Source organism: Manihot esculenta, chromosome 8 (assembly GCF_001659605.2).
Source record: "Manihot esculenta cultivar AM560-2 chromosome 8, M.esculenta_v8, whole genome shotgun sequence".
Classification (NCBI taxonomy): domain Eukaryota; kingdom Viridiplantae; phylum Streptophyta; class Magnoliopsida; order Malpighiales; family Euphorbiaceae; genus Manihot; species Manihot esculenta.
The window spans coordinates 8,647,309-8,670,177 of NC_035168.2; the positions used below are offsets into that span (position 1 = coordinate 8,647,309).

At 31.5% G+C, this 22,869-nt stretch overlaps 2 protein-coding genes across 2 annotated transcripts; one reads left to right on the top strand and one right to left on the bottom strand.

Moving 5' to 3' along the window:
* The first annotated feature begins 370 nt into the window (after positions 1–370).
* On the top strand, positions 371–8,376 carry LOC110621392 (cysteine proteinase inhibitor A). The gene is made up of 3 exons (XM_021765672.2): positions 371–726; positions 1,221–1,440; positions 8,078–8,376. The coding sequence occupies exons 1-3, from the start codon at positions 523–525 to the stop codon at positions 8,083–8,085; spliced, it is 432 nt and encodes a 143-aa protein (XP_021621364.1). The 5' UTR covers positions 371–522; the 3' UTR covers positions 8,086–8,376.
* Positions 8,377–10,013: 1,637 nt separating this feature from the next.
* Positions 10,014–13,081, bottom strand: LOC110621178 (cytochrome P450 98A2). Its single transcript, XM_021765324.2, has 3 exons — positions 12,491–13,081; positions 10,978–11,375; positions 10,014–10,891 (listed from the first exon to the last, which is right to left on the bottom strand). The coding sequence occupies exons 1-3, from the start codon at positions 12,972–12,974 to the stop codon at positions 10,247–10,249; spliced, it is 1,527 nt and encodes a 508-aa protein (XP_021621016.1). The 5' UTR covers positions 12,975–13,081; the 3' UTR covers positions 10,014–10,246.
* Positions 13,082–22,869: the final 9,788 nt, after the last annotated feature.

A 22,869-nucleotide genomic window follows, 5' to 3' on the forward strand; every position in this document is an offset into this window, starting at 1 on the left:
TTTTTATAAAATTGACCAATCATAATATAATTTTATTTCGGTACATCAGTATTAAAAATATTTAATTATTTTATTTAATTTTATATTTTATTATAAAAACCGAATATTATAGCAAAATTAAAATAAAAAAAAATCGATATTAAAATCGATATTAGGGTCAAAACGAAATAAAAAACACATGAAACCTTACCAAAATCAATTTTAAAATTTAATTTTAATTCTGATTTTAAAAATCGACTTTCCATTCCAATTTTGATTTTGAAACCATAGGCCAATCAAAATCGCACACCCCTAAAAACATTGTAACATAAAACAAACAGTCATTACAGGTCTGACTGAAAATTTCCTGATCCACCATAAAACAAACCTACTTTTGTTTATTTGATTTTTCGTGGACCAGATCTGACTGACAATTTCCTTCAAATCAAGTCATTACACCAACCGGTCACCAACGGAAAAACCAAACAAATACCTTTCGAAGCAAACTTTTTAAGCAGAGAGAGAGAGAGAGAAGCAGCAAAGATGGTGATGGATAGGGTTTCCGCATTATTGTTGAGTGTCTTGGTTCTGGGTTGTGGGTATTGTTTTGATTTGGGTCATGGCAGACAGTTGAATTTACTAAGGATGAGGATTCCTGGAGACCCTAGCGATTGCAAGGGCTTTCAAAACAGCGTGGAGATTGAAAGCCTCGCGAGATTTGCTGTTCAAGAACACAATAAGAAACAGGTTTTTTTTTTTTGGATCAGTTTTACTGGTTTTGGAGATCAACTGTGATGGTGATTTCAGGAGAATCCATAGGAATTAATTGCAAATTTTCTTTTCTTTTGAACAAAAGTCTCCAATACTGTACTTGGTGTATATTTTCTTAGCTGCTTAATCTCAATTACACAATAAAATCATGTTCACATGGCTTTAGCTGTTTCTTTGACATCTCTTTTGCTGACAATTACTGGGTTTATTCACTAATAAAAGATTTTAAGAAAATGAACAATGGGACTGGCAGAGTTCTTGAACCTTTGTCTTCTTGCAATCTTAAATTTTCTTCCCTTTCAGTTGTGTGTGTGCGTGTATATATGTGTAGAGAGAGAAGGTGACTTCTCTGCAACCTCTCTGCAATGCAGGGAATATTGCTAATCTCATCCCTCCCTTCTATATAGATATATATATATATATATTTCCTGCAATGTCCTGATATTTCTGTTGATGCTGGATCACTGCAGAATGCTCTTCTTGAGTTTGTGAGGGTGCTGAAGGTCAAAGAACAAGTAGTTGCTGGTAAGTTATACTATCTTACTCTGGAAGCAATTGATGTTGGTCATAAGAAGTGGTATGAAGCTAAAGTATGGGTGAAGCCATGGACGAACTTCAAACAGTTGGAGGAATTCAAACATGCTGAAAGTGATCTTTCCTTTACACCTTCAGACCTTGGTGTGATACAAGGTAATGGGCTAACCTTAGTGCATCTGCATCATACAATTATGCTGAATAGTTTGTATATATGGTACTTCCATATTGGTGTTACCTTTACTATAGGCGACCCTAGTTCTTTGCATTAAGAACTGTGATGAACATAATAAACTTCTTATTTATGTTGAGAGGATTTTTTTTGTTCTTGATAGTAATTTATTCATTATTTTAATGAAATGCACTCTTAATTAACATAGATATGGGTAAGCATTGCTTTTCCATATTTTTAATGCCAAGATGTGCCTGTTATAATAAGTAGAACATATTCCCTGAGTTTGCTGGTCATTTTGCTGTTTACTTAATGAAATCCTTTATTTGAGCTTACTTAATGAAATCCTTTATTTGAGCTATTATAAGAAATGCTTGTCTCCTACCCATTTAAAATTCATGGTAAATTATAATGGATATGGCATGCCTGTATCCAAATTTGAGCCTTTTTTTGAAGGATTTTCCCAGCAGATGATTATGTTTTCTGAAATGCCTTGATTCATGTTTGTAATTGTTTTGTGATTGTTTTTGGATTGATTATTGAATGTAACCATCTCTTTGCTGTTCAATTATTATATCAGTAGATCATTTATGCTTCTAATTTTGGTACCAATGAATATGGACTCTGAGAAATTTAAAAAGCATAAGGAGTCTTGATTTGATAAGTGAAAAGAAATGTTTTATTATCTTAGGTAATATAAATTGCTATTTGTAATTCACCTTCTGTCTTCTTCCTTTTGATGTTATTTCATCAAATTTCTTATTGTGATGGATTATAGTTGATGGCACAAGATGCTTTATTAAAATTTGATATTCTCTAATTCTCTTTTTAGTGAATGGCATAATCGTCTGAGAAAATAATAAAATCTTGAGGAAAGCTTTAGCTGCTTAAATTTCTTTATAAACTTTGCAAATTCTCTTATTTTATTCAAAGTGAAAGAATGCAAATTAAAATATGATGTTGGTAAATAGTTGCAAATTGGTTATTTGAGTTTCTTTTTTTCTCATATGACACAACATGTTAGTTGTTCATGTAATGAGATGCATTATGGGGCTTTTGATTTCCATGAAATATTTATGGTTTGTTTTTCTATTTCTTTTTCTTTTTTTTTTTTTCCAAATATGTCTTAGATATTCAATGAGAAAAAGACAAAGAAGAAAATAAACTAAAAGCTCATTTCTAGCAGACAAAATCTATAGAACAAAAACCAATATGGATGAAAACTATGGTATCTTGACTTCACTTGAACAAAGCCAATTCGACTTATTTGTTATATAATCCACCTTTAGTTCTTAATTATGTAATTAACATTAATCTATTACTACTATTTGAAAGCTAGAATTATGGGCACTATTACTGCTTCCATTTTTTAGTTTTTCATAGATAGGATAATGTTTTAAGTTTTGTTTTAGTATAGATTTTGACCACTTTTAAACATGACTAAGCTGCCAAGCCCAGTGTTGACACGTTAGATACTAGGCTTATTAGTCACTGTAGTGAATAGGCATTGAAAATTGTAGTGGATCTGGTCCCACTTTATTTTTTGTGTGGGCATTGCTTACTCCAAAGATTTGGTATATAGTGGAAGGAAACTAACTGGAGTAGGAAAGAGATACTTTTAGTTTTGTGATGAAATTAATTTGAGAGCCGCAAATTGCACATATTAAATAGGGGCAAATTTTATTTATTTCATGAGGTTTGTCAATGTTTACTAGTTAGTCCTTTTATTTTCAAACCAAACTAGTGACTCCCTGCATTTTAATTTTGTTAACAAATTCATCTCTTTGTTAAAAATTCACTGTTGTGTTGTAATGTTGGTGTTAAATTTAGCTCAAAGGGGAGAATTTTCTATGACCCATGTAAGGAGTACATCACCTCTTTTCCAAACCGATGTGGGATTCATCACCCCCTTTAGCAAACCGACACCCCCTCACACTCAGGACCACAGACCACATTGGAGCGTAATACATTTATGGGAGGCTCTGATACCATATTAAATTTGAGTAAGGTGTAACTCACCCCAAAAGCTAGTTCAAAGGGAATGATTGCCTATAACCCATATAAGAGGCACATCATCTCTTTCTCAAACCGATGTGGAATTCAACAGTTAGAAAATGGGTTAGGTCTGACTCACCCCAAAAGCTAGCTCAAAGAAGGATTACCTATAACCCATATAAGGGGACACGTCACCTCTTTCTCAAACTGACGTGGGATTCAACAGTTGGAAAAAAAGAACTATAGTACCCTCCCTATTGCCTCCCTTGGCTCACTTGTCCTTTTCCAGTGTATTCTCTCTAACGTTGTTCTCTCCCTTTTGTTCTCTTTCTGATTATTCTATCTTCCTCTCTTCTTTGTTCCTTGTTCCCCTCTTATTCCTCTAGTTTTACTATAGTTATTGAAGGAGTAAGGTGCACTTAGGCGCAAAGCAATCCTGACTGAGGCCTATGCATAGGTGCTCGTTTGGATGAGGTTAAGTGCAAAAAATTGAAATTTAATATATAGAAAGTTTACCAATTTGTATAGTTCTATTTAACTAAGCTTGTCAAAATTACTAATATCCAAAATATTAATAAGTATGGAGAAGTACATAATTAGCTATGAAATTAGCACATACAAAATACAAGAGTAGGTAGCATGTTTAAAAAGTCTGAAGTCATGTACATCTTGCTCACCTATTCAACAAATAAGACTATCAAATTGATCTAATAGCAGGTTACCATATGCTGCACAAGTAAGTTAAAACTTATTGTTTTTATTAGTTATTTATTTTAATTCGAATTATATATATATATATTTATTTATTTTACCTTTTTTATGTCATTGTAGCAGCTTCATAATAGGAGTTAGTAGCAACCATATGCATGCTTGTAAAAGCAAATAAAAGAGATAATTACTATAAGATCCCTAGATTTTTTAGAAAATTTATTTGCTCGTTTTTATTTCAAAGTCACTCAATTAAAATATTGTAAAATTAAACTCTTTAGTTTTTCTGCCAAAGAAACTAAAAAATTTGATTTTATAAAATATAAGGATGTTTTAATCAAGTGATTTTGAAATAGGGATGAACTAGTGAAGTTTCTAAAATTTCAAGGACCTAATAGTAATTCTTCCCAAATAAAAAGATAATGTTAAAAGAAGTTGCCAAAGTGGAAAAGGCCAAAGAATTTTTTATTTTAATTTTTAAATTCCAAATTATTAAGGAAGTCATTGGACAAATTAGAAAATAAAAACGATAACTGTCTGGGTGGGTTTGGGAAGGGGGAGAGGGAGGAGGATTTTTAACTTGAAAAAACCTAAGTGAATGAGAGAGAGAGAAGAGAAGTAAAGCACAAGAAAAAGAGTGGGAAAGAAAAAGTACCTAGAGACGAAAAACAGTAATAGGAGGTATTGAGGAAGAAACACAAACAATTGCAAATTTTAATCTTTTCATCTTTTTCTCTTTTCCTTCAATGACAACCATTTTGATTGGAAAAATTATATTTGGTCAAAATAAAAAATAAAAAAAAATAAAAAAAAATAAAAAAATAAAAACATAAATTTACATAGTCGATGCACCCCTAAGGATCACACTTTAGGACTCCTCAGTGATGTTGTTGCTTGCCTTTTGCCTTGAGAGGCATTGAGTTTTGTGCCTAGCCCTCCTTATGCCTTAACCACTTTTAACAACAATAGGTAATACTCACAATCCTTACTCTATTATGATCTCGTCACGGATTGCATCATTGGATGATTAATAAAGTATGAGCTAATTGGAGGGAGCTCTTAACACTACAGATTCATTAATAAGACAAAGTTTTAAATCTCAATGTGGTTACAATTAATTTACTTGTTTTATTGAATAAGAGATACTCTCCTTATATACTAGACGTTCATATAATTATAATACTTCTAATTAGAGAAAAGTCTAATTCAAACAATTATTATATAAGAAACTATTAAGATAACATAAATCTAATAACAAACTATCAAGATAAGATAATGGAAATAAAATTGCAAATTATTTATTGCGAATAAAATAGTCTTAGATGATTGACTTATTCAAAATTTAAATTGTGTTGAAAAATGGAATTGATCTATCAATTATCCATAATATCATTTCCTGCTGCTCGAAAAAGAGTTTGTCCTTAAGCTCAAAGCTCAAAGGTAGGATATACAATTTGAAAATAATTGATTCCCATGTGACTCCAGATTTAGAACAACTTTGCCAATTGATTAATACTTTCCAAACCTAGGTGTTTGGATCAAAGGCAATAACTCTATGCCCCTTATCATGATACTCTTTCATGCTACTTGTGGTTGCTGCAAGTGTATCTACATTTTACTTGAAACTAAATAACATTCTTTTAATTCATTTACTACTTCCACCCTTCTAGATCTTGAAATGTACGATAACAATTGGTCATCTATGGAAAGTCGAGTTTGAGATATCGAGGCACCACGTCATTCTGTCTCTCAATAGCTTGTTGATAAAATGTTTGTTGACTACTATTCATTCTATCTTGGTTTTGGTCGTCCCCTATTTAAGGGTCGAACTATTTTAGAAATTTATTGATCTAAGTTCCAAATTGCATCGAATCATTGCTTAAAAGAATTCAACTTTTCTTCTAAATTTGTTAAATCACTCATGACTACTAGCTTTGTTACCAAATGGTTATGATCCTAGGTCAAGGATCATATTACGGGACCACTAATGGAGAATGAGCTCATCAGAAGAAGCGCTTAATATCTGAGAGTCTTAAATTTCAATGTGATTATAATTAACCTGTATATTTTATTGAATAAATTAGTGGAGGTTCATTCAATCATAGTACTAAGAAATTACAAGAAATTATTAGATAAATAAAACTACTAAAATAAGATAATAGAGATAAGAAATTACAAGATAAATGTAATCTTATCGTTGCATATAAAATATAATCTTAGTTGATAGGCTTCTTCAAAATTTGGGCTCTATCAAAGAATGGATTTGGTCTATTCGTTATTTAAGACACTCTCACCTCTCTCTCTCTCTCTTCCCCACGCATTACCACTTTCTTCCTTTGGCTATGTCCTTCCTCTTTATTCTCTATAATTCTACTTTATTGCTAACGGAGTAATAACTAATATTTTATATGTTAAATCCAAAAGGCAGAAGCAATTTACATAATGCATGCTTATTCACATAGATTCCTTTTCCTCACGAGTCAAAATTAAAATCATAGAACAAAAAATGCTAAAATTTTAGATAGACAACGATTCCAAAATTTATTTCAAAATCAACAAACTCAAAATCTGAAAAACAAATCCAATTTGAAGAGAAGACATACACTCCCTCGCATATCTCCTTCTCCACCCTCCAAAATTCAGCATTTCCTTTGGCCCCACCCCTGCGGCTGCGAAAAAAGGTGAAGAATACAAAATCCTTCACCCCCTTTGCCTTTCCACGTGTTACCACTCACCATTCAAGTCTCTGACTTTTACTCTAGAACTGAAAAAATGGCCCAACAGTGTTTCGATGAACTGTGACAGAAGATTGGGTTTTAGTATATATAGTGTTTATTGTTCTTATAAGTAAGAGCTTTTTTCTTTTTCTCCACAACATATGCATAGAAAGATTTTAATGTGTCAGGCAAAGCTAGAATGCAAGAAAGAAATGGTGATATTTTTTTTTTAGATAAAGTTTAAATGCGTGTTAATTTACAATCATGAGGTCACCTTCCTTTTTTTACCCCATTTTGAGTTGAAGCTTTTTGCGCATCATCTCTTTCTGAAGAAGAGGAAATAGTTGACTTCCTAGCTTAATGTTACATATAGAAGGAGGAAATATATAAATAAGGGGGAAGAATGGTATCTCAACAATAAATTTGGAATAGAGGGAAAAATAGTTGAGATGTGTGGAAGGAAATGAGTTTGATTTGTTAGAGCTGTTCATAGTTAGTTTGTGAAATGGGGGGAAAAGTTGTTGAGAGCAGTTACTGTTTTGGAGGGAATTGTTATAAAGGGGCTGTATGCTGTAGAGTCTATTGAAGGGATCATTCAGCAATTTTAATGAAATATCCCATCTATTCTTCTCTCAACTCTATCTTTCTACTCTGTTTCTCTTCTCTTCTACTTGTTCTATTATTCCTTTCTCTATCTCTCTTTCTCTAGTACTATAACTGCTCTGTTAGGGTTTCATATCCTCATACTTTATCTGCAGTGTTCGGTGAGCATAGGCCTAAAAATATTTGTTTGTGTCCTAATAGGCCAATGTTGTAATCATCATTCCTCTGGAAACATGGTCAAAACTACTTGTTACATAGGCCCATTGATAATTTTGACTTTGAATATAACATTTAGCTTTAAGGGTATTTGAAAGATTAGTAGCCATAAGTTAGGCACTTCAGCAACCAGACGATCATGGACAAGGATGGCAAGTAATGCCAACAAAAGATACTGAGGTCCGAGATGCAGCAAATCATGCTGTTAAGTTTATCCAACTTGTCACCATACGAACTCATACAGATCCTTATAGCAAAAGCCAAGATTGGCATTTCGTAGTTTGCAAAGCGCTATAATTCTCACATGGGATGATACTTGTCATTGATCAGTATCCAAATTTGGAAGGCTTTTCTAATGAGCTTGCTTGATATGGTTATGCAGGTAACTAAAGACACTGCTAAAATTTGATCTGCTTCTGAAAGTGAGGAGAGGAATTAAAGAAGAAAATTTGGGGGTTGAAGTAACTAGATGCTATAGTATGTTATAAAGGTGTGGCTTGCTCTTCCTACCTGGTACATTATATTTGTCATATAGAACAGATAAAGACATGACTTGATTATGCTTGCTTTGATGTTTTGATCTGTAAATATTGATGCCCGAGGGGTATTTCTCATATGAATTGCCATATAAATCACATGTATATATGTCATTGACTGTAATAAAAGTAACTTGTGTTGTTATGTTTGTTGGCTCGGTGTTTTCGGAGTTTGGTTTAGAATGGTTTATGAGAATTTTCAAACTAAAGTAAATGTTAAATTTAGGCCTTGTTTGGTTTAAAATCTCCTACTTTCTGGAATTTACTTATTGGGAAGAATGGTATAATTATGTTTGGTAAACAAATTAATTTTTTAGAAATTAAAATTATTTTTGAATGATAAAAGTCAATAAGATCCGTAATATGATTTTAAATGTAATAAATTAAGAGGTGAATTGGTAAATTCAATATAATTTAAATAGGAATTGCAACTTACGAGAGAAATAATTATTAGAAAGTTAATTTAAAATGTGAATCAAATAAGAGAAATTTTTAAACTTCCTTGATTTACTTACTTCAGACTAAACAATTAAACTAAAATTTTATTAGTTTAATTATAAAATTAAATTAACTAAACTAAAATAATATGGGTTTGTTTGATTATTAAAATAGTGGTACTAAATAATCAGATTTATTTAAAATATCTACTGAAATTGTCAAAACATGTTTGTTTGCACTAAATAATGAAGACCCCCATGCCTTGTTCAGTAGTTCATGCGTGGTGCACCAGAAATTATGTCTTGTTATTTGATGAATACAATTCCACTTGCTATAAGCATGGTTTTCTCAGTTTTATACCCAATTTCTAAATTTAAGTTTCTATTTTTCTAAATCTGAAAATTGTATAAAAGTTTGTTTATGAAAAATATTTTTTTCAAAAAATATTTTTTATATTTTTTTGCTATTTGAAATATTTAAAAAAATTAGTTAATAAAAAATATTTTTTCAGGAGAAATTTTAAATTATTTTAAAGAAAATAATTTTTTATTTTAAAAAATTATTTTTCACATTTTAAAAATATTATTAAAATTTTTATATATAAATTTAGTAATACATTTCATTTTTAAAATTAAAATTAAAATTAAATAATAAATATTTTTTTTAAAAAAAATTTTAATAGATATTTTTCGCAAATAAATACAGGTTGAGTTTGTTGTTGGTCTTCCAAATTCAGGAATTGCAGTACCGACTCTTCCGTAACCCATCTGCTGGCCTTTAGGTGTGTCCTCTTCCCTTTACAATTCATAACAAGTTTCTCATAAGCCACAAGCCATCACATTCTCACTATCCAGAAGTTCCCTTCCACAAGCTGCTCTTTTTTAATTTATTTTTTTTATAAATTATTTTTACATTTAACTCCATTAGGCTATTATCTAATTTTCTATTAAATATATGTTTAAACTGATCAGCATAAATTCCTTAAATATATATTATTTTTTAATCCTTAAATTTTATCAAAATTAACACTTGTTTCTCATTACTTAAAAATAAATTAACCTTTACATTTTAACTTTATCAAATTATATATATATATATATATATATATATATATATATATATATATATTGTTTTCATGAAAATACTTTAATTTGATGGAGTTAAAATATAAAATTTAAAATATTAAATTTTAAAAATAAAAGGATATGTGTGTTAATTTTAACATAAATGTAAAAGTAATATTACAATTTTTTTCTTATAAAAAAAACATCATTTTAGCGAAGCAGTTTTGTTTGATAATTAGAGTTAGTCAAAGATTGGAACAAAGATATGAAAACATGTCAATTTCACGTGTATACCCGAAGGCTGCAAATTTACTGCAATCAACAGAAGTATTACAAATAAGAGATTTGTTCACTAGAAATTTTTTTTAAAAAAAAAATCCATATCACATTAGTAAATTTGTCCTCTTTATTTGGGTTTTGGCTAGTAGGTTCAACTCTTTTAAGTTCCAAAATGCAAAGTGGTAACCAAAATGCAAAGCCTACCACAACTGGAGTAACACAAGCATTACCAAATTACATATCTACAGCCACTCGTTTGTACAAATCTGAAGGCAGCCGAGGTGTGGCCACAGCTTGTAATGGGGTTCTCATGTATGTGACCAATCCTGGATTTTCTGACATATCAATTTCCTCTGGCTTCACGCCATCAGCTGGTGTCCAACGAAAATGGTGCAACAAGTGACCTAACATAGATGTGACCAAATTGATACCAAGCTGTGCACCAGGGCACACCCTCCTTCCAGCACCAAATGGAAGCAGCCGGAAATCATGACCCTTCATGTCAACATCCTCCTCGAGGAACCTCTCCGGTCGGAACTCTTCTGGGTTCTTCCAGGCTGCCGGATCACGAGCTACGGCCCATACGTTTACATGGACATTTGATCCCTTAGGTATGTCATAGCCACCAAGCTTGACATTAGCATTGGCACGGTGAGGAAGCATTAATGGTGTTGGAGGGTGCAACCTTAGTCCTTCTTTAGCCACACATTGTAGGTAAGGTAGATTTGAGAAATCAGCCTCGGTCATCACACGTTCAAACCCAACGACACGGTCTAGCTCCTCTTGAGCCTTCTGTTGCACTCTTGGGTTCTTAATTAGCTCAGCCATTGTCCATTCTACTGTTATTGCAGTTGTGTCCATTCCTGCAGTAATCATGTCCTACACAAGAGATATAAGCACATAAACTCACAATCCAAACTTCATGTAATTTGATTATTGATAGAATAGGGAAGTTAATAACTTACCCAAAGGAGTCCAATGATTGTATCCTCACTAAGGTCATATTTCTCCTGCAAAGTAAGCAATGCATCAACAAAATGTTGCTTGGCACCTCCACTCTTCTGACGAGCAAGTGTATGTTCTTCCATAATAGCTCGAGTGAGGCGGTCCCTTCGAGCTCCATGCTTGGCAAAAGCCTCTTCCTCTAGTGGGAACATCCAGCGAAGCCATGGAATGTGCTCTGCCATGGCAAGTGATGCACCTAGCTTAAGACCATTGGACACAACTGCCTTAAATTCTTTGCCTTGTTCGTCCATTATACCCTCCGAGTTCACGAACCGCTTGCCAAATGCAAGCCTTGTTATGTTGTTGAATGCAACTGCTCCCAAATACTTCTTCACTAGCAAACTTTTGCCATTGTTTTCTATATGTACATTGTATTATAGAATCATTTAGATGCATATTCATTGCAAAAACACACCAGAAAACAACCACAAATTAAAGAATCTGCAATTCAGCATAGGTCCATTCTCAGGCCCAATCAACCACAAGATCTATTTTAATAATACCCTAACAGTGAATACCAGAAAATAGAAAAAAAAAAGGATAAAATGTCAGACTATTTCAAAAACAAAATTAAAAAATGATAAATTCCTTTTCAATATTAAAATCAATATCAACAAATAATAAATAAAATTATGTTACATGAAATCTGTAATCGAACACATTCAATTATAATAAATATGTTTAAAAAATTATGAAAATAATTAAAAAAAGGTGCCAGAAAAACATTAATAATTGTTATGAAAAACTGGTGGATGGGGCCAGCATCACCTAAATTTGGCAGCCCATCTACTTCGATCAGTGATGTACTTTAAGACTCATCCATACGACAACCTGTCAAATTTATTATCAAATCTAAATCCTGAAGTGCGCTTTAAGACGGCAAAAGGGGCCCAAATTTGCACATATATATGCTCAACTTAATATTAAAATAAATTTATTAATTATTGAAATTAAACATTGATAAAATATAAATAAATATATCAATTAAATAGAATTAGTTTATCTAAATGTATACTAGAGCAAGGATCGGCAGATCTCTAAGTTTTTTTTACAATATGGTTACATTTTGCCAAGGTCATATTAAATAAATAAATTACACCACAAATTTTTTATTATTAAACTGGAAAACCGAGCAGTCATCCGAAATTATCCGGATGACTCTTAAGCCACTCGACAAAGGAGTGGCTAGTGATGTCTAGGGTTTTGTTCTGCAAACAGATCAGGAAAAGATAACGCGTGTCAAAAACAGCCTCCAATTTGGACTGAATGTGTCGCCGTGAAAAAGCGAGTAGGTGTTGTGCGTGTAGAATGCGGTTTTTGTGTCTTCTATTTAATTTAAAACTATAATATTATTAATAAATTTAATTTAATAATACTAATCAGAATTAATTGTAATAAAAAAATCACACAATTAATTGTTTTAGAATGTTTAAAATGATTATATTCCAAATATAAGAGGAAAAGGAAAATTACCTAAATTGGTGCAGTCCATGAAAATAGATTCAACCATGGCAGTGACCTCATCTTCTCTAATTGGTCTCAAAGCCTCGAGTCTCTTGGGCGTGAAAAGCTCAAGAGTACACACTTTTCTCACCTTTACATAGTGAGGTCCATAGTCAGCCCATATAAGATCTTTTCCATCTCTGCTAAACTTTGCAGCTGACCGACTCCGATGTCGATCAGCCAACTGCTGATCATTCTCCTTCAGCACTTCTCTAGCCAATTCTGTATTCGAAACGATCACATTCAAAGTTGAACCGAACCAAACAGAAATTATCGGACCATAAGACTTAGCCCACTCGGCGTAGCATCGGAATCTAACCGGCTTGACGTCGTAGAGGTTGCCGACGATCGGCCAGGGGCGTGGGCCGGGGGGAAGCTTGAAGCGGAGGCTTAGGTAGAGCTTGTATACCAAGAGGAGGAGGAGAAATGAGATTGGAATTAGAAGGAGAGACATGATGAAAGAGAGAAAAATGGAGAGATGTGGTTGGAATCGTTTTTAGCAATACAAGGGGTAGGAGCGGAGTTGATATATAAGAGATGAGGAGTTGGTGAATGGATTTGTTTAGAGTTTAGAGAGAGAGAGAGAGAGAGAGAGAGAGAAGGGAAGTGAGATAGGTCAAAAATGGCTAAAGCGGGCCACTAGCACGTAGGCTAATAGAGATGGCGAGTGTGGATTACGCGTGTGTGGGAGCGAGTGAATTAGGTATTTTGATAGTTGTTGGTGGTTGGTGAAGTGCGACGCTTTAACAATTAACCGTGTGTAAAGGAATCAAAAGTTGGTGAGACTGCAAAACCGTTCTGCTCCCTTAGCACCCAGATTCGCTGAGCAGAAATTTATTACTATTTTTTTAAAAAAAAAATAAAATCAATTAATTTTAATTTTCAATTTAGTTTTTATAATTAGGTGGCAATGTTAATTTTTTCAGGTTTTATCTGAGTCATTGTTTGTTTAGTAAATTTCTATATAATTATAAATATTATCTATCATAATTGATAATATAATTATGTATTTTTTATAATAAATTGAAATGCTAATAAAATAGAATAAATTTTGTTTTGATTTAAAATCTCATTTACTTTATTCCCGTTATATGAATTGTCAAATAACTTATAATTATACATTAAAAAATAATTTAATTTTAAAATATTTAAAAAATATAGTTTGTGATAATTTTTGCTCTGTTTATATCTATATAGGATATGGGCTAACGGGTTCAAAAGTCAATTTAAAAATAGAAAATTAAATTATTGGTAAATGGAATTGTTTCTATTACTAGAAAGAATGGTATTGGAAGAAAACTTGTTCATAATACTTACAATTTTAGAAGAGCAAGGGTGATAAGCCTTATGATGATAATGTTTGGAAGTTATTATTGAAATTAAGTACACATAGTTTATGGAAAATATTTTGCATACAAATTCCTTTTAATAAAAGTCTAATACTGCTTTTAAAAACATCATTTATACATCAAGTTAGACTTATAATAGATATAATGATTTATAGATAATCTATACGTTTACTTATTTTATTTTTTTCACTTCTTCTTTTATGAGTTGAAAATTGTAATAAAAATATTATATTATGTTTAATTATTTATTATTTTAACATATTTTAAATGAAAATATTATATAATATTGTGGATAGTTGATATTATTTTGAAGTTAAAATGTGAGAACCGTTAATTTGATATAAATAATATTAATATTATATAAAAAATTCTTTAATTATCTCGTTTAATTTTAAATTTTATTATAAAAATTAAAAATTATATTGAAAGTAGAATCGAGAACATATAAAATTATATCGAAATTTAGTTCCGATTTCAATTCTAAAAAATTCAAGGACTTTTGGTTCCAATTCCTCCAAGAAATAGCCTGGAACTGAAACTCCATTCCCCTACTTTAATAATTATCTTTATTGTGTGGATGATAATGACAAAAATAGTTCCAAGTAAATAAATTGAGATTAACACTATTCTCAAAACAAATTCTAACTATAGCTTTTATGATTATTCCAAATTATAGAGAATGAGATGACGAGGTTAAGAAAGATGAAAACTTGGTTTTCGTTGGCCAAGCCTACTTTAATTAACGAGTCTTATTCTCAAGTCAAAATAATAAAAACATCCTGAAATAATCTCAATTTTTCTTTCTTTTTCTCATTTTAAATCGTGAAATGAAATATTATCATTTTAAAAGACTCGAATTCAAATTTTGAATATATAACATTCGAATTTTGAATACATAATATTTAAATTTTGAAAATGAATTTTTTTTAGTGAGAATGTTCGGTATGAATTTATATTAATTAAATTAATAAATTTTGAATATTAAATAATATATACTAAAAAAATAAAAGGAAGCGGAGCTTTTAATTATCTATTAAATCAAACGAATCTTATTTCAATTACTGTGTTTATTGAATTTAACTATTTTTATAAAATTTTATAAATTAACTTAAAAATTTTCAATTAAAGTTGAACTATGTCTAGAAGTAAAAAAATTAATAAATTGAACTTCTTGATTTTGAGACAAATTAAGAAATTTAGTACATAAATTTTGGGTTTTAAGCTAAATGGGATTTAAAATGGAACTTATTAGTTAATTTAGATAAAAAAGTTGAAATAGATAAATTGAATATTTGAAATAAGCATATGGGTGAAATTTTGAAAATATTTTCATTAAGTTTGTATAATATAATTATATATGAAAATTAAAAAAACTTATAATATTAGTTTTTTTTAAGAAAAAATTACTTTTTAATCCCTGAGGTTTAACGTAATTAATACTTCTGTCCCTCTATTTTGGCGACCCAACACTTAAGTCCCTCACTTTCTCTTCCGTCCAAATTCGTAGTCCTTCCGTCCATTTAAACTGTTTGGTCAAAGAGTCAAATGTGAGAGATGATAATTTTTTCTAAAAATACCCTTCTCTCAATGTGAAATTTTTATTTTTTTCTCTTTCATGTTTTCTCTAGTTACAGAAAGAGTAGGAAGAAGAAGAAGAGGCATTTGGGTTTGGGTTTAGTGAGGGTTAATTTTGTCAATTCACGTATCCCAAACGGCTATTTTGGACGGAAGGACTATAAATTTTGACAGAAAATAAAGTGAGGGACTTAAGTGTTGGGTCGCCAAAATAGAGGGACAGAAGTGTTAATTACGTTAAATCTTAGAAATTAAAAAGTAATTTTCTTTTTTTTTATCTAAATATGATTATAGACATGTAATATAAAAACAAAATTTGAATAATTGTAAGTTTGTTGCATATTCCATGACTTTACCTATTACTTCATATTACAGTTAAAATAAGTAAAAGAATTATCTAATTATGGAAAGAAAACTTTAGATTGGTAAACTCATGGGCTTGGAGACAAATGTCCAATTCATAATAAAAATAAATTTATTAATATAAAACCTAAAAATAATAAGTAAAATTTTTCATTTTAAATAAAGATATTAAATAAAAAAATTTAAAGTTAATGTAACTTTAAATTTTAAATGATATAATCAAACTTTTTCAATTTAATATAATTATAATAAAAAAATTAAATTAAATTTTAAAAAATTAATTTCATTAAAATATTTCATTGAATATTTATATTCAATATTATAAATTATATTTATATTTTTTATACTTAAAAAATTTTACTGTCTATTAATAATATTTTAAATAAAATAAAATATTATATTTTTTAAATGGTAAAATTTTATTTTTTTCTATATTTTAAGTTTTTAGAAATAATATATAATATTATAAAAAAATAAAGAGTAAATAAGGAAATTAATAAAAATAATATTATTATAATAGAAATATGTATTTAATGACTATTTTATTAGTTAAATATAGCTTTAGATATTATATTATAATTTACTATTAATTTTTTTAAATTTAATTAGTTCTCTTAATTATAATTATAATAAATTTTAAAAAATTGATTTTATTATTTAAAATACAAAATATTATATATAAATATAAATTATCGTAAATGTTTAAATTTTTTTTTAATAATTTTATTGCATAAGGTGATTTTTTAAATAATAATTTCATTAATAAATTTTTTAAAAATCTTAACAAATCACATGAAAACTACAATCAATACCACCGTAAACCCTAATAAACGTTTTTTTAGTAGACGATCCTAATAAACTTAAAGTAAAATTATTTTTTAATTTCTGAAATTTAACGTAATTAACACTTCTGTCTCTCTATTTTGATAACTCAATATTTAAATTCCTTACTTTCTCATCTATCTAAATTTATAGTCTTTTCATTCAAAATAGCTAGTCAAAGAGTTGAAGGTAAGAGATGATAATTTTTTCTAAAAATATTTTTAATAAACTTGTTAAATTTTTATACTGAAATTGAATTAGGGGAAAAAAGGAGTGAAAATAAAATTTAAAATAAAAATAATTTTTTCAAATTTTATTTTTCACTTACTTTTATTTAGATGGAAGGAAAATACAGAGGAGGAAAATATTGGAAGGAAACTAAATTTTATAATTCACTCCTTTTTTCTCTCTAAATTGGAGGGTAATGGGATGGAAAGTTTAATATTACAAATATATCTCTAAATTTATCATATTATTTTAAATATCTAGGATTAAAATTTTAATTTTAATATTTGAAAAATAACTTTTCCTTTTATTTTTTCCTTCACACGTCTAAATACACTAATAAAAATTTATTTTCTTGTATAGCCATTATTTTTTATTTTTTTTCATTTATTTTTCTTTCTCTATTTAAATAAAATACCTTTAAAATTAAAAAAAAAAATTTCTTCCTTAACGAAACTTGTTTCTCGAATCTTGAATTCAAATTAGTGAAGTCAAATACATCATGGTTAATATATATAAACTTTAGTATTATAATAAGGAAAAAATGTATGAGCTAAAATTTGGAGACGCAAATGGTAATTGACTTGGACAAGCGTGACAGTCAAACAAGATCTCCACTCTTACGAGAAATATTTCGCCATCTCACCAACCACCACCAACCCTAGTGGTCCCTTTATTCCGCAAGCAATGATCGTTCATTACTCACCAAACCCAAACTACTCCCAATGCTAAAACCATAATGCTTTAACTTCAGCTATAATTATTGAAAAGCTCAATTTAATACCTACTGAACTATTTTATTTAAATTAATTAAAAAATTTTAGTGCAAAATTAATTTAAGTTAAAAATAAAAAAAATGAAAAATAAAACTTATCGATTTTATCTAACTTAAAAATTATAATTTTTTTTTTCAAAATTAAAAAAATTGATGTACGTAATTCAATAAATCAAGAATTTTATCTCTTTTTTTTTCATATTAAATTTACATATCTAAAACTTTGAGTTATTTTTAATAAAAATAAATAAAAACAAACATTCCGTTAAATATGAAAGATAAAATTAAAAAAAATAAAATTTCCAGTTATTTTATTGCTGGGAAAAAGACACTAATTAGATTCGCGACCAGGTATTATGTCCTATTAGCGAGCTTATTTTTTTTTACAAAGACAATGATTATTAGGTTCTGTTGGACCTAAATATTCTAATCCTTATTTTTATGATTAATAAACAATTGGTGTGCTACTAATTATTTTCAAAAGTATTTGTGTTGAGTTTGTAGGTTTTTTACTAAAATGAATGAAATTACTTCGGTCTCAAAAAAGAAAACACCAATTTTGGAAGCATACCACAAGAAACGGATCAGAAAGTATTTTTTTTTTATGCATTGTCATTTTATGCATTGTGAATTTCAATTAATTAATTGTGATGGCTCAAGGTTTCTTTCACTTCTAAAAGTTTCACAAATATAGCCAAGTCTTAAGTAATTGTCTTTGAGGGACCAAAATGAAATTTTTTAAAAGGAGTGATTTCAAAATTATTTTTTATCAAAACAAAAGATCCAAAAATATAGGTAGCAAAAGTTTAAACGGATTGAAAATTGGAGTTTTATAACCTAAGTTATAATTTTTCAAAATTTTAAAGAATTATTTTTGTGCCCCCTAAAGATAAACTTTCGGCTTCCGAAAGTGAAGGGCAGAGGCAAAAGTCCTACATGTTCGGCCGCCCAACATTGACTTTAGGCCGCCAAAAGTCTGTTTTTAACTTGCCCCCTAAAGTGTAACTTTCGGCTTCCGAAAGTGAGGGACAGAGACGAAAGTCTCATATATTCAGCCACCGAACATTGACTTTAGGTCGCCGAAGGTGAGATGCCCCCTAAGCTAAATGTTTGGCTTTCAAAAGTGAGGGACAAAGACAGAAGTCCTATATGTTCGACCGCCGAATATTGACTTTCGACCCCCGAAAGTGAGTTTTCAATATTTCTCCAAATCAAAACTTCGGCTTCCAAAAGTGAGGGACAGAGACGAAAGTCTCATATGTTCGGCCGCTCGAACATTGACTTTCGGCCACCAAAAGTGTTTTTATAAGGAGGATGTTCTTCACCTCAAATGGTTCGGCTGCCGAACTTTAAGCTTAGGCCGCCGAACCTGAGTTTTTCTGAGCACAATATAACGGTTATTTCTGTACACAAACGGCTCTATTTGCATTTAATGCATCCCCAACGGCCATATTTATGACTGAACTATAAATATAATGTGTTTTTGATATGAAAATATTACAACAACCATCTAAGCAAATACTTATTGAGATTAAAGCATTTTTCACTCTCTCTCTCTCAAAATCTTGAGCCAAAGCATTAATTTCTTCAAAGTCTGTCTTGAGTTGTAATTGATTGATTTTTCAAGAGTGAGTGAAGGTTGTTGATTGTTTCTATTGTAGTGGGTGTGGCATTGAGCAAATGATTGCTCTTGAGTGAAAAAGATAATTGTTAAGAGCAAAAGATTGCTTTAAGATTGTAAGGGGTTTTAATCTTCACCCAAAGAAGATTTGATAGTGGAGTTGAACTCTCAAGGAGGGCCTTAAGGATAGGACGTAGGCTTGAGATAGCTGAACCTCTATAAATCCTTGTGTTGATTATCTTTTTCCTTATTGCCTTCTAATTTGTCTTTTTGCCTTAAATTTTTTATAAACCCAATTCACTCCCCTCTTGGGTTGCTTCAAGGGACAACAGGTTCTTTGGTTGGATGTTGATCTTTTAGTAATTTTTTAAGAAATTATTTAAGTCTTATTTGACGATAATATTCAATGAAAATAATGGCAAAATATGAGAAAATATTTTCATTAAAGTTATAAAAAATTATATAGGAGGAAGGATACTTTCAGGTTCCTCCTCCTGAGTCTCTATTACAATAGTATTCTTTATATCTATTATATTATCTGTAGAGATTCGGTCGTTGGGATTGTCCTCAACTTGTCCCTCCCCCTCTTCAATCTCATCTTCCTTCTTCTTCGGAAAGATGTCGTCTATCTAAGTAAAGTCTTTAGAAGGAAATCGTTTTACCAGCTCATTCTCAACTGATTCTTGGCCTTATATGAACATCTCCTCACCTTGGGCCACCATCTCCTGAAACTCTACTTCAAACTCAGCAATTATGGAAGAGGCGGTCGGGGCCTCCTCAGCTTGAGCTTGTAGTTCCAGGACTTGGCGATGCAGCAGGGCCACTTGGTCCTCGCCGGCCTTTTCCCGACTCTCAAAGGTCAACTTGGAAGCATTAGCCTCACTTAGCTTAGCCTGGAGCTTGTTCACAAACTCCATAGTCTCTTTCATTGTGTCTTTCACCTCATTGACTCAAGCCTTCAGCCTTGAGCACTCCTCTGCCAAGAGCCTCTTCTTTGTTTTCTAAGCACCAAACTCCCGCCTCAGGACTTTGTTATGCTATTTGGCCACATAAACACAGAGGGAACTCTCCAAGACAGAGTGCATGGCATTGTCAAAAAGATCGTCCATCTCAAGATCATTCAGGCGGCGACAGTCCTTGGGCCTTAAGGCATTCTTGGTTAACAAGACAGTCAGGGTAGGATCATAAAGGAGAGAAGGCGTTCGGATGCAGGTATGATTGAGCCCATCAATGTGCATGCATCATATACTAGTAAAAGAGGACAACAAGCCAACTTCTAGATGCAGGTATGATTTACCCGATTTCTAATAATCGGAGGGTCAACCCAATACATGTGGTGCCTAAAAAGACTGAAATTACAATTGTGAAGAATGATGATGGTGAGATGGTGCCATCCATGTTCAGAATGGGTGACGAGCTTGTATCAATTACAAAAATTGAATGCCTCTGCAAGAAAAGACCATTCCCTTCTTTCATTCATCGACATAGGACAGACATTTAAGGTTAATGGATACCGGCTTAAACTCTTCTATAAAGGTTTCTGAGCTCAAATAGATGAAGATGTAAGCTTGGTCGAGCATTCTGATACAGTGAACGAGCATTAAGCTTGGTCGAGCATTCTGATACAGTGAACGAGCATTAAGCTTGGTCGAGCATTCTGATACAGTGAACGAGCATTCTGATGCAGTTTAACACCACCACTACTTGCTTAACCTAAGACGTTAAAGCAACACGCTCATGGGAGGCAACCCATTTAATAAGGTGTGCCCATGCCTTACCTTTACTTTTATTTTGAGACTTTATTTTATTTCTCAGAATAATTATCTTTCTGATCATTTTCAACTTTGGGATTACTAATGAATGGTCTAGAGTCCGGTTCTTTCCCTTTCATATGTACAGGTTGCAAAAATGAGAGGAATGGGGATGACCACCCATTAAAGTGCTGATGATTGGATTCCAACCTCAATAGGCGGCAAGTTCCTTCCCACACCTAGCGCTTCTGACTTCAATGACTATCTCACGAGCCCAATGCCTCGGAAGGTTACAAGAACATCAGTTGGCTCCCAATTGTCCCACGCCACCTTCAGGTCTGCCTCTGATCATTAGGTCCGCACGTGCTGAGCAACTGACCAATTGGATTTTCGACTAGCACCCTCAATATCGCCTAGATACTATCAGCTCCCACCCTTTCCAAATGGATCCGACCATCATTGTCCTCTACCACGCACTTGGAATTAAGCATTCGCTACCCTATGACTCTAAGGAAGTTCTCTTCCTTCCTCTGTCGTTTTCTTTTCCTCCTTGTTTTTCAGTTTTGATGGTGCATTTTTCACTTTAGGGACCAAGTGAGCTAAGTGTGGGGGGGCGGGTTACATCGAGTATAATTTCACATGTTTCTTCCCTCTTGTTAAGCCATTTTCAATGTCTTTAGACCCCTATTTATATGAAAGGCTAGCCACTTGAGATTTGGGAGGTTAAGTCAGTTTGCAATGTCTAGGTAGCTTTTATAGAGTCTCTCTTTTGCTCACACTGATAGACTCTTAAATACATATTGAGAGTGCCTTATAATGAATAATTGACTGAAAAGATTGCTTGCTATTAATTTAATTGTCAACTCAGTTAAAGTATGTGCCGGAACTTCAGGCATGGTAATTGTTTGGAACATTGTACTCAAAATAAAAGTGCTAAGAGATGGATGGGCCATTTCATCTTTAAGAAAGTAAAATGAATCCTAAGAAGCATAAAACCTACTCCTCTGTCCGGTAATAGATAAAAAGTAGACCTAGTAGCCACTTGAGGATTGTGACACAAGTAGCCAAGGATGAGTATCACCAATATGTGCCCTCGCGCCGAAAATAATTAACACCACAAGCAAGAAAAAGTGCTCAACTACATACAATATGGAGAAGATTTTTAAGCTGGAATAGTTCATTGGCACTTAGCATTAACATAAAATAAAAATATGAAGTGTTGTGTGCTTTATAGCCCGGCTAGTTTTGGCATTTAACTTGATTTGAGTTGACTTAATAACTTGAAAATCTCTATTGTGTGCTTAAATATGGAGGCTCTACTTTGTGTATCTTTGATGCATGTGTTTTGGGCTTGATAGGGGTATACTATTGCTGCCTATCTTTTCATTGCTCCCTGGGTTGGTCTCCTGAAACTTGTTGGCTCAAGTTTTATTTAAATAGGAAAGGCTGAGTTAGGGAATCACATGTGCGACATGAATTTTTACATATATCTCATACTTGAGGGCAAGCATGAACTAAGTATGGGAGAATTTGATAGGGTGTATATTTTTTCTATTTAGTGCAAATTCTTTCTTATAAAATTAGAGTTGATTATGCTGAATTATGGATATTTCTTTTCTTTTTGCAATATTGACCAACTCTGTACTCTTTGGAAAGAAAAGCTCCTAATTGGAAGAATATGGCAGATCTCGTGCAAAATAAACCTCGGACAAGGTAGACCTCGTGCAAGACAAACCTCGTGCAAAACAGACCTTGGACAAGGCAGACCTAGAACAAAATAGACCTCGGACAAGGCAAAGTTTATGCAAAGCAGACAATGGACATGACTTATGAAATATCACGGGATTTCCAGATATGATTGAAGAAGA

Bases quoted from the DNA above. Each gene is read 5' to 3' on its own strand.
- LOC110621392 (XM_021765672.2), top strand. From the start codon at position 523: ATGGTGATGGATAGGGTTTCCGCATTATTGTTGAGTGTCTTGGTTCTG. The intron at 727-1,220 runs GTTTTTTTTTTT...GGATCACTGCAG, and splicing joins AAGAACACAATAAGAAACAG to AATGCTCTTCTTGAGTTTGT.
- LOC110621178 (XM_021765324.2), bottom strand. From the start codon at position 12,974: ATGTCTCTCCTTCTAATTCCAATCTCATTTCTCCTCCTCCTCTTGGTA. The intron at 11,376-12,490 runs GTAATTTTCCTT...ATGTACATATAG, and splicing joins CATGGACTGCACCAATTTAG to AAAACAATGGCAAAAGTTTG. The intron at 10,892-10,977 runs GTAAGTTATTAA...TCTCTTGTGTAG, and splicing joins CAATCATTGGACTCCTTTGG to GACATGATTACTGCAGGAAT.